General features: G+C 48.3%; 1 protein-coding gene across 5 annotated transcripts; it reads left to right on the top strand.

Annotated features, from left to right (window-relative positions):
* The first annotated feature begins 3915 nt into the window (after positions 1 to 3915).
* On the top strand, positions 3916 to 11104 carry kiaa2013 (KIAA2013 ortholog). 5 transcript variants are annotated; one of them, XR_013935564.1, is made up of 4 exons: positions 3929 to 5396; positions 5940 to 6793; positions 8097 to 8259; positions 10961 to 11103. XR_013935564.1 is itself a non-coding variant. In XM_080469898.1 (4 exons), the coding sequence occupies exons 1-3, from the start codon at positions 4439 to 4441 to the stop codon at positions 8212 to 8214; spliced, it is 1872 nt and encodes a 623-aa protein (XP_080326024.1). In that variant the 5' UTR covers positions 3929 to 4438; the 3' UTR covers positions 8215 to 8259; positions 10961 to 11103. The 5 variants fall into 5 exon arrangements, 4 of the variants coding, with proteins under 4 accessions (XP_080326025.1, XP_080326024.1, XP_080326026.1 ...); XM_080469898.1 differs by having other exon boundaries at positions 8155 to 8259; XM_080469901.1 differs by lacking the exon at positions 8097 to 8259 and having other exon boundaries at positions 4296 to 5227; positions 5335 to 5396; positions 10958 to 11103.
* Positions 11105 to 14343: the final 3239 nt, after the last annotated feature.

Below are 14343 nucleotides of genomic sequence, written 5' to 3'. Positions count from 1 at the left end.
GTTAGTGAGGCTTCCTAAAGAAGTTAAGGAAAGTTGTTAGGAGGCTTCTTAAAGGAGTTAAGGAAAGGTGTTAGGAGGCTTCCTAAAGGAGTTAGTGAAAGGTGTCAGGAGACTTCCTAAAGGAGTTAAGGAAAGGTGTCAGGAGACTTCCTAAAGGAGTTAAGGAAAGGTGTTAGGAGGCTTCCTAAAGGAGTTAGTGAAAGGTGTTAGGAGGCTTCCTAAAGGAGTTAGGAAAGGTGTTAGGAAGCTTCCTAAAGGAGTTAGGAAAGGTGTTAGGAAGCTTCCTAAAGGAGTTAAGGAAAGGCGTTAGGAGGCTTCCTAAAGGAGTTAAGTAAAGGTGTTAGGAGGCTTCCTAAAGGAGTTAGTGAAAGGTGTTAGGAGGCTTCCTAAAGGAGTTAGGAAAGGTGTTAGGAAGCTTCCTAAAGGAGTTAAGGAAAGGTGTTAGGAGGCTTCCTAAAGGAGTTAAGTAAAGGTGTTAGGAGGCCTCCTAAAGGAGTTAGTGAAAGGTGTTAGGAGGCTTCCTAAAGGAGTTAGTGAAAGGTGTCAGGAGACTTCCTAAAGGAGTTAAGGAAAGGTGTTAGGAGGCTTCATAAAGGAGTTAAGGAAAGGTGTTAGGAGGGGTCGTAAAGTAGTTAAGGAAAGGTGTTAGGAGGCTTCTTAAAGGAGTTAAGGAAAGGTGTTAGGAGGCTTCCTAAAGGAGTTAGTGAGGCTTCCTAAAGGAGTTAAGGAAAGTTGTTAGGAGGCTTCTTAAAGGAGTTAGTGAAAGGTGTTTGGATGCTTCCTAAAGGAGTTAGTGAGGCTTCCTAAAGAAGTTAAGGAAAGTTGTTAGGAGGCTTCTTAAAGGAGTTAAGGAAAGGTGTTAGGAGGCTTCCTAAAGGAGTTAAGGAAAGGTGTTAGGAGGCTTCCTAAAGGAGATAGTAAAAGATTTTAGGCTTCCTAAAGGAGTTAAGGAAAGGTGTTAGGAGGCTTCCTAAAGGAGTTAAGGAAAGATCTTAGGAGACTTCCTAAAGGAGTTAGGAAAGGTTTTGGGAGGCTTCCTAAAGGAGTTAAGGAAAGGTGTTAGGAGGCTTCATAAAGGAGTTAGTGAAAGGTGTTAGGAGACTTCCTAAAGAAGTTAGTGAAAGGTGTCAGGAGACTTCCTAAAGGAGTTAAGGAAAGGTGTTAGGAGGCTTCATAAAGGAGTTAGTGAAAGGTGTTGGGAGACTTCCTAAAGGAGTTAAGGAAAGGTGTTAGGAGGCTTCCTAAAGGAGTTAAGTAAAGGTGTTAGGAGGCTTCCTAAAGGAGTTAAGGAAAGGTGTTAGGAGGCTTCCTAAAGGAGTTAAGTAAAGGTGTTAGGAGGCTTCCTAAAGGAGTTAAGGAAAGGCGTTAGGAGGCTTCCTAAAGGAGTTAGTGAAAGGTGTTAGGAGGCTTCCTAAAGGAGTTAAGTAAAGGTGTTAGGAGGCTTCCTAAAGGAGTTAGTAAAGGAGATCACAGTGGTGAGGCAGTCAGACTTTCACTTAGTGACGTCATAATAAAGCGACGGCGGCTCTAGTTAGTGACGTCTGCCATGGTGGGAAAGAACTACAAGTTTCTGAAAATGAACTACAAAAAGTTCCTCTGGGTTCTAGATGATTTCAAGTGGTTCTAGGCAGATTATTACTTTGGTAACTTACATGATCTGCTCCTTTTTCAGTCATCCTGAGTTTCCCTGAACGCTCCGATGAGATTTGTGGGGGAACATGAGCTGGTCTCCTTTGGTAAAGGATCCATCAGTGGTTCCTAGGCTAAAGGAGGTTCTGAAGGAAGCATCAGAGGTTCCTAGGCTAAAGGAGGTTCTGAAGGAAGCATCAGAGGTTCCTAGGCTAAAGGAGGTTCTAAAGGATCCATCAGTGGTTCCTAGGCTAAAGGAGGTTCTGAAGGAAGCATCAGAGGTTCCTAGGCTAAAGGAGGTTCTAAAGGAAGCATCAGAGGTTCCTAGGCTAAAGGAGGTTCTGAAGGAAGCATCAGAGGTTCCTAGGCTAAAGGAGGTTCTAAAGGATCCATCAGTGGTTCCTAGGCTAAAGGAGGTTCTGAAGGAAGCATCAGAGGTTCCTAGGCTAAAGGAGGTTCTAAAGGATCCATCAGAGGTTCCTAGGCTAAAGGAGGTTCTAAAGGAAGCATCAGAGGTTCCTAGGCTAAAGGAGGTTCTAAAGGAAGCATCAGAGGTTCCTAGGCTAAAGGAGGTTCTAAAGGGAGCATCAGTGGTTCCTAGGCTAAAGGAGGTTCTAAAGGAAGCATCAGTGGTTCAGAGACTAAAGGAGGTTCTAAAGGAAGCATCATTGGTTCCTAGGCTAAAGGAGGTTCTAAAGGAAGCATCATTCCTTTACTTATTGAGAATTCAGACCGTTCTTATCATGGCCTCACACAGAACCCTTCCAGGGTTCAGGAGAAGTGGACAGAGAAGGAGACAGGAGGGACAATGAGGACGTACCCTTATTCTTATCTCACATGCTAATCTGCTTAGCGGACTAGCCTAGCATTAGCATTATAAAACACACTACCACACTACTATACTGTGTCTGTCTGTCTGTCTGTCTGTCTGTCTGTCTGTCTGTCTGTCTGACTGTCTGTCTGTCTGTCTGTCTGTCTGTCTGTCTGTCTGAGCACTTTCTGGTAAACAATGACATCACATGTCAAGGAGCAGGAGCTCCTGACATTGGCTCAGCACCTGTCACTAAAAATGTCTCAAGAAAACACATGAGAGCTGAAGGGAGGAAATTATGCACTCGCTGTCAATTATGTCTTTTTTAGAGAGAACCTGACACAAGGGGCCCCTTGTTAGAAGCACAAGGCCTGTCGCTACGTTTTCATGTATAATATGATGAGAAAGAGGAAGAAATGTGGCCATGGCGATGAGAGAGACGTTTGACACCTTCTCCCACTCTTAAAGAAATCTCCCCACTCTAACTTTTCCAATACACACCCATGTTAAACTCCAAAAATGGCTGAAAACTTTATCAAACTTAATGACTCACAGATTAAAATTTGGTGGAGATTTTTAAAAAATTGTTTCCACTTCTGAAAAGAGGATAAGAGCGGCAACTTTTTAAAATTTAAATCAAGTCTCTAGCTGACCTGCCCTTTTTCCTCGGCTCCCAGCCGCTTTGAATGTAACATTATTTGCTGTTTTTCACATTTTTTTCGAAAACCGTTAGCCATGGCACTTATAAAAGTCATAGCACACTGTTCTCGAATTTTTCACCCGTTTTGATGTACTTTTTGTGTACCTGCACCAAACGGTGCAGGACTAATTACACACCGAAAAAGTGACGGCAGAAGAAGATTAAAGAAGCAGGCACTACAAACTAGTAGAGCACTTTTGGGCACTCAGGCACTTTATATAAAGAAACACAATTAAAGAAAAATAAAATGAAGAGTTTATGGAAAAGCCAGTTTTTTTATTCTGCCAACAATATGACAATAGCTTCAATGTGCTTCATTATAAAACCCTAAAATGAACAACTGTTACCGTGGGTACCTACAGGAAAGTTTTACTGATTATTTTTCATGTTCTGACATATGAAATGTGATAATTAACCTCACCATCTTGTCTCTCCATAATGTTGTTTTGCCTCTACCGGAAGTCAGGGCTCAGTGACTCCTCCAACAGCCTTTGGTCTGCTGTTTACAATGTCTGTCAAACGGTCAGTCTACAGGCCAGTCTGCCCGGACCAATATGGCGGAGACGATGACGTTTCTAGCATACAAATTAACTTTATTCACAAGTAATATTCAAATATTAAAAAAAAAAAAAAAAACACACAACAAACACAGACGTAATAACACATATCGGTCTGTTTTCATAAGAGATTATAAAATATAAGATTATCAATCTTCAGATTATAAAATATAAGAAGACTCGATGTTTATCGGAAATGCTCAACGTTTTGCGACATTTCCGTATTGCTTTACGACAGTTGTGACAAACCAGAAGTGTTGAGACGAAGCAGAAATCCTCCAGAAACTCGGAAGGTCTGCTCATTTAAAGCAACTTTCGAGCGTAATTGAAGGAGAGCGGGCAGCTCGACGGCCGACGGACATCCGAGGAGGAAGAGAAGAATGAAGGAGCCAGCGGAGACTTTCCTCCTGCTGTCGGTCCCCGCGTTAGCCACCTAGCTTCACCCACTAGCACCAGACACTGTTTGTTTGTTTGTTTGTTTGATGCTCCTGGACCTGGACCCGGACCTGGACCCGGACCTGGACCTGGGGAAAAGATCTCCATGTGACAGTCTGTCAGCTCCCCTTGATGCTCCTGGACTCCATGTGATTTGCTTTGACTCTGGGTGTCTCTGCACTCACTGATCCAGCATCTGGAGGAACTCCTGGACCCGGACCTGGAGGACTGGACTCCATGTGAGTGTCTTTCCTTCCACCCTGGGTGCTGGCTGCCTGCAGACGCCTGCCCCCCCTGGTTGGGACGATGTGGCTCCAGCAGCGCCTGAAGGGCCTGCCGGGCCTGCTGTCCAGCAGCTGGGCCCGGCGGCTGCTGGTCGGCCTTCTGCTGCTCCTCATCTTCTACTGGTACCTGGGAGCGGAGCAGCGCTGGAGGCTGTTCAGCGGCTCGGCCATGCCCGGCGGGGCGGCCGGACAGTGTCTCCTGGCTGAGGTCCACCGATGGAGGTCTCTGGTGGACCGTGGCGAGGGGATCTACAGGACACCCCAGGAACCGCTGGACACACCTTTCGTAACGGGTAACGGACACATTCTGATCGACGTGGACTCCAACAGACTGTGGGTGGCGTCGTCGCCGCAGCCCGGCTCAGCCCCTGTGCACCAGACGGAGTTCTCCCCCCGGGTGGGCATCCACCTGGAGGGGGAGCGGGCCGAGGTCCAGGCCAGCCTGCTGTGGTTCCGGAAAGGAGCGGTGCTGTCGGTGCGCTGCGCCTCGCTCCCCGGGCTGCAGTCGGTCCGGGACTGCGTCACCATCAGGGAGGAGTTCATGGCTCACCGCAGCAGACCCAACGTCTTCCTGCAGCGGGTCTCCATCCACAACCCGTCGGACAGGACCGCCGCCCTGGACGTGTTCTCTGGAAATCCCTCCTTTGGCAGCAAGTTCTCCACCAGCGTGGAGAAGCTGGAGGACGGAGAGGTGGTGCTGTCGTCTGGCAGGGTGCCGGTGGAGAACAACCGGATGGTTCTGGTGGTGGTGGTCACCAAGAAGCTGAAGCTCCGGATCCAGGTCTCCGCTAAGTCTGACTACACAGACCACGTCCTGTCAGTGGTCTGGACCTCAGAGCCCATCGAGTCCTCCAGACTGGAGGACACCTTCAGCAGCCTCCGAGACGGAGCCAAGAAGGAGCTGGGGGAACTTCTGAGGTCCAGTGTGGACGACCTGGTGGAAGACCACCAGCAGGCCTGGATGGACCTGTTCATCTCAGGTGAGCTTATGTCTCCCCTTGAGTCTCTCTTTGTCTCCCCTTGCCTTGCCTCCTCTTGTCTCCTTGAGTCTCCCTTGTGTCTCCTCTTGTCCCCTTGTCTCTCTCCTTGTGTCTCATCTTCTCTCCTTTTGTGTCTCTCCTTGTGTTTCTCCATCTCTGTTTGTGTCTCCGTCTCTCCTTGTCTTTCCCCTTATGTCTCTTCTTGTCTCCCCATGTGTCTCTCCTTCTCTCCCCTGGTCTCTCCTTCTCTCCCCTGGTCTCTCCTTATCTACCATTGTGTCACCCCTTGTCTCTCCTTGTGCCTCCCCTTGTGTCTCCGGTTGTCTTCCCTTGTGTCTCTCTCCTTGTCTCCCCTTGTGTCTTCCCTTGTGCCTCTCTCCTTGTCTCCGCTTGTCTCTCCTTGTCTCATCTAGTCCCCCCTTGTGTCTCCTCTTTTCTCTCCTTGTGTCCCCCATTGTGTCTCTTATTGTCTCTCCGCTTGTCTCCCCATGTGTCTCAGTGAGACAGGAAGTCAGTGACTCTGTGTTCTGCTGGTTCTTTCAGGGGTGGAGATGAGGAAGATCACCGACTCTCACACGCCATCCAGCTGCACGGTGAACACCACCCTGTACTACATCCTGTCGTCCACGGCGGCGCCGCTGCTGGACCGCCGGCTCAGCGGCGAGGAGCGCTCGCGCCTGGAGTCCACCCTCAGCTACGCCGACCACTGCTTCAGCGGCCACGCCACCATGCACGCCGAGAACCTGTGGCCGGCGCGGCTGAGCAGCACGGCCCAGATCCTGCAGCTGGTCACGCTGTGGACGCTGACGCTGCAGAAGCGCAGCTGCAAGGTGCTGGTGGCAGCCGGCGCCCACGGCGCCATGCAGGGCATGGTGCTGAGCTTCGGGGGGCTGCAGTTCACCGAGAACCACCTGCAGTTCCAGGCCGACCCCGACGTACTGCACAACAGCTACGCCTTGCGGGGGATCCGCTACAACCAGGACCTGATCAACCTGGCGGTGCTGCTGGACGTGGACGGGAGGCCCTTCCTCCACCTGTCGGTGAAGCCGCAGGAGACGCCGGTGCAGCTGTATGCTTGCGAGGCCGGCTGCCTCAACGAGCCGGTGGAGCTGACCTCCGAGGTCAAAGGTCACACCTTCCCGGTGATGGTGACGCAGCCCATCACCCCGCTGCTCTACATCTCCACCGACCTGCGCCACCTGCAGGACCTGCGCCACACCCTGCACCTGAAGGCCATCCTGGCCCACGAGGAGCACATGGCCAACAGGTATCCGGGCCTGCCCTTCCTGTTCTGGTTCAGCGTGGCGTCGCTCATCACGCTCTTCCACCTCTTCCTCTTCAAGCTCATCTACAACGAGTACTGTGGCCCCGGAGCTAAGCCGCTCTTCAGGAGCAAGGTATGACTCTAGAGCCACCCAGGACTGGACCCGGTCTGCTCTGGACCCGGGCTGTTTGGTTTCCCAGGTGTTCTGGTGTTTGTTGCTCTTCCTCTCTTGGGCTCAGTTTGGACTTTTCACCTTCAGTCACTGAACTTTAGCTTCAGTATGGAGCCTCCTGTTGTGTGAGCTAGCTCTAGTTCTAGCTCTAGCGCTAGCTCTAGCACTAGCTCTAGCGCTAGCCCTGGCTGTAGCTCTAGCTCTAGCTGTAGCTGTAGCTGCTAGCCCTGGTTGCTGGCTGTAGCTCTAGCTCTAGCTGCTAGCCCTAGCTGTAGCTGCTAGCTCTGGCTGCTTGTCCTGGCTGCTGGCTGTAGCTCTAGCTCTAGCTGCTATCCCTGGCTGCTAGCCCTAGCTCTAGCTGCTAGCCCTGGTTGCTGGCTGTAGCTCTAGCTCTAGCTGCTAGCCCTAGCTGTAGCTGCTAGCTCTGGCTGCTAGTCCTGGCTGTAGCTCTAGCTCTAGCTGCTAGCCCTAGCTGTAGCTGCTAGCTCTGGCTGCTAGTCCTGGCTGCTGGCTGTAGCTCTAGCTCTAGCTGCTATCCCTGGCTGCTAGCCCTAGCTCTAGCTGCTAGCCCTGGCTGCTGGCTGTAGCTCTAGCTCTAGCTGCTATCCCTGGCTGCTAGCCCTAGCTCTAGCTGCTAGCCTTGGCTGCTAGCTCTAGCTCTAGCTGCTAGCCCTGGCTGCTAGCCCTAGCTCTAGCTGCTATCCCTGGCTGCTGGCTGTAGCTCTAGCTGTAGCTGCTATCCTTGGCTGCTGGCTTTAGCTCTAGCTCTAGCTGCTAGCCCTAGCTCTAGCTGCTAGCCCTGGCTGCTGGCTGTAGCTCTAGCTGTAGCTGCTATCCTTGGCTGCTGGCTTTAGCTCTAGCTGTAGCTGCTAGCCCTGGCTGTAGCTCGAGCTCCTAGCCCTGGCTGTAGCTGTAGCTCTAGCTCCTAGCCCTGGCTGTAGCTGTAGCTCTAGCTCCTAGCCCTGGCTGCTGGCTGTAGCTGTAGCTCTAGCCCTAGCTGTAGCTGCTAGCCCTGGCTGCTAGCCCTAGCTCTAGCTGCTAGCCTTGGCTGCTAGCCCTAGCTCTAGCTGCTAGCCCTGGCTGCTGGCTGTAGCTGCTAGCCCTGGCTGCTGGATCTAGCTCTAGCTCTAGCTGTAGCTCTAGCTCTCGTTGCTTGCTCTAGCTCTAGCTGCCAGCTGTAGCTCTAGCTGCCAGATGGACTAAGTGGAGGTGGACGCTCTATCACAGTCTTTAGTTCCTGTCTATTCTTTCATTCGATGATCAGCCAGAACTTTAAGACCATTCAACCCCTCTGTGTGCCCCCCCACCGCTGACCCCTGAAGACCAGTGGCACCAGGCAGTGGCCAGGTGGAGCCCCCAGTGTGCCCCCATGTCCTCCGTGAGGTCTTCCGTCAGGCCCTCTGTCATGTCCTCTGTCATGTCCACTGGCAAGTCCTTTATCATGTCCTTCGTCAGGTCCTGAAACACAGAAAAGTGGGCGTAGCTGTAGGGGGTCTTGTGTTAAAGTGCAGGAGGACAGATGAGGAGCGATGGACACTGGGAAAGTGTTCCTCAGAGCAGCAGGGTCTGCTGGGATCTTCTGCTTTTATCTTTTCCTCTTTGATGATGTTTTCTATTGAATCACAATTAAATTAACAAGAAATTCAAGCTTGGTTTCTGCTCTTTCCTTCTGAAGGAATTCTCTCTGCTGCATGTCAGACCTCTGATGGATGGTGGGGGGGATGGGGGGATGGTAGGTGTTATAGTGGGGGGATGGTAGCTGTTAACGTTGGGGTTGGGGGATGGGTAGGAGGGGTGATCGTAGCTGTTATGGTGGGGGAGGGTATATGGGAGGGTAGGGGGGGGCTCGTAGTTGTAATGTTGGGGGGTAGGTGTTATAGTGGGAGGACGATAGGTGATGGTGGGGGAGGGTAGGTGTTATGGTAGGTGTAATGGTGGGGGATGGTCGGTGTAATGGTGGGGGATGGTCAGTGTGAGGATGGGGGAGGGTAAGTGGGGGATGGTAGGTGTGATGGTGAGGGGATGGTAGCTGTAATGTTGGGACGGAATGGTAGTTGTTATGGTGGGGGTTGGGGGATGGTAGGTGTTATAGTGGGGGGACGATAGGTGATGGTGGGGGGATGGTAGGTGTAATGGTGGGGGGTGGTAGGTGTAATGGTGGAGGGGTGGTAGGTGTTATAGTGGAGGGATGGTAGGTGTAATGGTGGAGGGTTGGTTGGTGGGAGATGGTAGGTGTTATGGTGGAGGGTGGGGGGTGGTAGGTGTTATAGTGGAGGGATGGTAGGTGTTATGGTGGAGGGTGGGGGGTGGTAGGTGTTATAGTGGAGGGATGGTAGGTGTAATGGTGGGGGGTGGTAGGTGTAATGGTGGAGGGTTGGTTGGTGGGAGATGGTAGGTGTTATGGTGAAGGGATGGTAGGTGGGGACGGTAGGTGTTATGGTGGTGGGATGGTAGGTGTTATAGTGGAGGGATGGTAGGTGTAATGGTGGAGGGATGGTAGGTGTTATGGTGGAGGGTTGGTTGGTGGGAGATGGTAGGTGTTATGGTGAAGGGATGGTAGGTGGGGACGGTAGGTGTTGCAGTGGGGAGATGGTAGGTGTTATGGTGGGGGATGGGGGGATGGTAGGTGTTAGGTGTAATGGTGGAGGGTTGGTTGGTGGGACATGGTAGGTGTTATGGTGAAGGGATGGTAGGTGGGGACGGTAGGTGTTATGGTGGTGGGATGGTTGGTAGGAGATGGTAGGTGTTGTGGTGAAGGGATGGTAGGTGAGAATAGTAGGTGTTATGGTGGGGGATGGGGGGATGGTAGGTGTTCCAGTGGGGAGATGGTAGGTGTTATGGTGAAGGGATGGTAGGTGAGAATAGTAGGTGTTATGGGGGGATGGTAGGTGTTGCAGTGGGGAGATGGTAGGTGTTATGGCGGGGCGATGGTGGGTGTTAGGGTGAGATGTTAGGTGTAATGGTGGAGGGTTGGTTGGTGGGAGATGGTAGGTGTTATGGTGAAGGGATGGTAGGTGGGGATGGTAGGTGTTATGGTGGTGGGATGGTAGGTGTTATGGTGGAGAGATAGTAGGTGGGGGATGGTAGGTGTTATGGTGGAGGGATGGTAGGTGTTAGGGTGAGATGTTAGGTGTAATGGTGGAGGGTTGGTTGGTGGGAGATGGTAGGTGTTATGGTGAAGGGATGGTAGGTGGGGATGGTAGGTGTTTTAGTGGGGGATGGTAGGTGTTATGGTGGAGAGATAGTAGGTGGGGGATGGTAGGTGTTATGGTGGAGGGATGGTAGGTGTTATGGTAGAGGGATGCTAGGTGGGGACAGTAGGTGTTATGGTAGGTGGGGGATGGTAGGTGTTATGATGGAGAGATGCTAGGTGGGGGATGGTAGGTGTTATGGTGGAGAGATGCTAGGTGGGGGATGGTAGGTGTTATGGTGGAGAGATGCTAGGTGGGGGATGGTAGGTGTTATGGTGGAGAGATGCTAGGTGGGGGATGGTAGGTGTTATGGTAGGTGGGGGATGGTAGGTGTTATGATGGAGAGATGCTAGGTGGGGGATGGTAGGTGTTATGGTGGAGAGATGCTAGGTGGGGGATGGTAGGTGTTATGGTAGAGGGATGCTAGGTGGGGACAGTAGGTGTTCTGGTAGATGGGGGATGGTGGGTGTTATGGTGGAGAGATGCTAGGTGGGGGATGGTAGGTGTTATGGTGGAGAGATGCTAGGTGGGGGATGGTAGGTGTTATGGTAGAGGGATGCTAGGTGGGGACAGTAGGTGTTCTGGTAGGTGTTATGGTAGAGGGATGTTAGGTGGGGACAGTAGGTGTTCTGGTAGATGGGGGATGGTAGGTGTTATGGTAGAGGGATGTTAGGTGGGGACAGTAGGTGTTCTGGTAGATGGGGGATGGTAGGTGTTATGGTAGAGGGGTGTTAGGTGGGGACAGTAGGTGTTATGGGGGATGGTAGGTGTTATGGTGGATGAGGGATGTTAGGTGGGGGATGGTAGGTGTTATGGTGGATGAGGGATGGTAGGTGTTATGGTGGATGAGGGATGTTAGGTGGGGGATGGTAGGTGTTATGGTGGGGGGGGTCCTTCTGGTTTCCACTTGTTCTAATCTGCAGTCTGACTCCAGCAGGTCACCAGCAGGAATGAGGAGAGCAGCTGAGAAACATCTGGAGCACTGCAGGATTCTTCATCCACATCTGCTGCTGCTGTTTACTGGGGTTGTTTACCAGGGTTGTTTACCACAAACACTCCATAAAACTACATTTCCTCATCACTCCTGTCCCATCTCATCATTTACTGGATTGAGTAGTTGCAGCAGTGTGAAACTACACATCAACAGTATGAAACTACACATCAACAGTGTGAAACTACACTTCAGCAGTATGAAACTACACATCAGCAGTGTGAAACTACACAACAGTGTGAAACTACACTTCAGCAGTATGAAACTACACATCAGCAGTGTGAAACTACACAACAGTATGAAACTACACATCAGCAGTATGAAACTACACATCAGCAGTGTGAAACTACAAAACAGTGTGAAACCACTTCAGCAGTATGAAACTACACATCAGCAGTGTGAAACTACACAACAGTATGAAACTACAAATCAGCAGTATGAAACTACACATCAACAGTATGAAACTACACCGCAGCAGTTTCATACTTCTGTGTCGTTACGAGTATGATCTTCAAACTGAGGGCAGAAAAGACAAGGTTTAGTCGGGAGTATAGGAATATTTTAGTCAGTATAGGAATAGTTTAGTCAGGAGTATAGGAATAGTTTAGTAAATATAGGAACAGTTTAGTCAGCATTATAGTAATAGTTTAGTCAGTATCAGAATAGTATTGTTAGGAGTATAGGAATAGTTTAGTCAGGACCATAGGAATAGTTTAGTCAGGAGTATAGGAGATGTATAGTCAATATAGGAATGGTTTAGTCAGGAGTATAGGAATAGTTTAGTCAGGAGTATAGGAATAGTTTAGTCAGGACCATAGGAATAGTTTAGTCAGTATAGGAGTAGTTTAGTCAGGAGTATAGGAATAGTTTAGTCAGTATAGGAGTAGTTTAGTCAGGAGTATAGGAATAGTTTAGTCAGGAGTATCGGAAATGTATAGTCAATATAGGAATGGTTTAGTCAGGAGTATAGGAATAGTTTAGTCAGGACCATAGGAATAGTTTAGTCAGGGGTATAGGAATAGTTTAGTCAGGACCATAGGACTAGTTTAGTCAGGAGTAAAGGAATAGTTTAGTCAGGAGTATAGGAATAGTTTAGTCAGGACCATAGCAATAGATTAGTCAGGAGTAAAGGAATAGTTTAGTCAGGAGTAAAGGAATAGTTTAGTCAGGACCATAGGAATAGTTTAGTCAGGAGTATAGGAATAGTTTAGTCAGGACCATAGGAATAGTTTAGTCAGGAGTAAAGGAATAGTTTAGTCAGGACCATAGGAATAGTTTAGTCAGGAGTATAGGAATAGTTTAGTCAGGACCATAGGAATAGTTTAGTCAGGAGTATAGGAATAGTTTAGTCAGGAGTAAAGGAATAATTTAGTCAGGACCATAGGACTAGTTTAGTCAGGAGTAAAGGAATAGTTTAGTCAGGAGTATAGGAATAGTTTAGTCAGGACCATAGGAATAGTTTAGTCAGGAGTAAAGGAATAGTTTAGTCAGGAGTATAGGAGTAGTTTAGTCAGGAGTACAGGAATAGTTTAGTCAGTATAGGAGTAGTTTAGTCAGGAGTATAGGAATAGTTTAGTCGGGAGTATAAGAATAGTTTAGTCGGGAGTACAGGAATAGTTTAGTCGGGAGTACAGGAATAGTTTAGTCCGGAGTAAAGGAATAGTTTAGTCAGGAGTATAGGAATAGTTTAGTCAGGAGTATAGGAATAGTTTAGTCAGGGGTAAAGGAATAGTTTAGTCAGGAGTATAGGAGTAGTTTAGTCAGGGGTACAGGGATAGTTTAGTCAGGAGTAAAGGAATAGTTTAGTCAGGATTAAAGGAATAGTTTAGTCAGGAGTACATGAATAGTTTAGTCAGGAGTATAGGAATAGTTTAGTCAGGAGTATAGGAATAGTTTAGTCAGGGGTAAAGGAATAGTTTAGTCAGGAGTAAAGGAATAGTTTAGTCAGGAGTAAAGGAATAGTTTAGTCAGGAGTAAAGGAAGAGTTTAGTCAGGAGTAAATGAATAGTTTAGTCAGGAGTACAGGAATAGTTTAGTCAGGAGTAAAGGAATAGTTTAGTCAGGAGTATAGGAATAGTTTAGTCAGGAGTATAGGAATAGTTTAGTCAGGAGTACAGGAATAGTTTAGTCAGGAGTATAGGAATAGTTTAGTCAGGGGTACAGGAATAGTTTAGTCAGGAGTAAAGGAATAGTTTAGTCAGGAGTATAGGAATAGTTTAGTCAGGAGTACAGGAATAGTTTAGTCAGGAGTAAAGGAATAGTTTAGTCAGGAGTATAGGAGTAGTTTAGTCAGGAGTATAGGAATAGTTTAGTCAGTATAGGAGTAGTTTAGTCAGGAGTATAGGAATAGTTTAGTCAGGAGTATAGGAATAGTTTAGTCGGGAGTATAGGAATAGTTTAGTCAGGAGTATAGGAATAGTTTAGTCAGGAGTACAGGAATAGTTTAGTCAGGAGTAAAGGAATAGTTTAGTCAGGAGTAAAGGAATAGTTTAGTCAGGAGTATAGGAATAGTTTAGTCAGGGGTACAGGAATAGTTTAGTCAGGAGTATAGGAATAGTTTAGTCAGGGGTAAAGGAATAGTTTAGTCAGGAGTATAGGAATAGTTTAGTCGGGGTACAGGAATAGTTTAGTCAGGAGTAAAAGAATAGTTTAGTCAGTATAGGAGTAGTTTAGTCAGGAGTATAGGAATAGTTTAGTCAGGACCATAGGAATAGTTTAGTCAGGAGTATAGGAATAGTTTAGTCAGGACCATAGGAATAGTTTAGTCAGGAGTAAAGGAATAGTTTAGTCAGGAGTAAAGGAATAATTTAGTCAGGAGTATAGGAATAGTTTAGTCAGGACCATAGGAATAGTTTAGTCAGGAGTATAGGAATAGTTTAGTCAGGACCATAGGAATAGTTTAGTCAGGAGTATAGGAATAGTTTAGTCAGGACCATATGAATAGTTTAGTCAGGAGTAAAGGAATAGTTTAGTCAGGAGTATAGGAGTAGTTTAGTCAGGGGTACAGGAATAGTTTAGTCAGGAGTAAAGGAATAGTTTAGTCAGGAGTATAGGAGTAGTTTAGTCAGGGGTACAGGAATAGTTTAGTCAGGGGTACAGGAATAGTTTAGTCAGGAGTAAAGGAATAGTTTAGTCAGGAGTATAGGAGTAGTTTAGTCAGGACCATAGGAATAGTTTAGTCAGGAGTAAAGGAATAGTTTAGTCAGGAGTATAGGAGTAGTTTAGTCAGGACCATAGGAATAGTTTAGTCAGGAGTAAAGGAATAGTTTAGTCAGGAGCATAGGAGTAGTTTAGTCAGGGGTACAGGAATAGTTTAGTCAGGGGTACAG

The sequence above is a fragment of the Lipophrys pholis genome, assembly GCF_963383615.2.
Source record: "Lipophrys pholis genome assembly, chromosome: 8".
Taxonomy (NCBI): Eukaryota; Metazoa; Chordata; class Actinopteri; order Blenniiformes; family Blenniidae; genus Lipophrys; species Lipophrys pholis.
The sequence above is the reverse complement of the archived record's forward strand: the minus strand, read 5'-3'. Positions and strand labels throughout refer to the sequence as shown.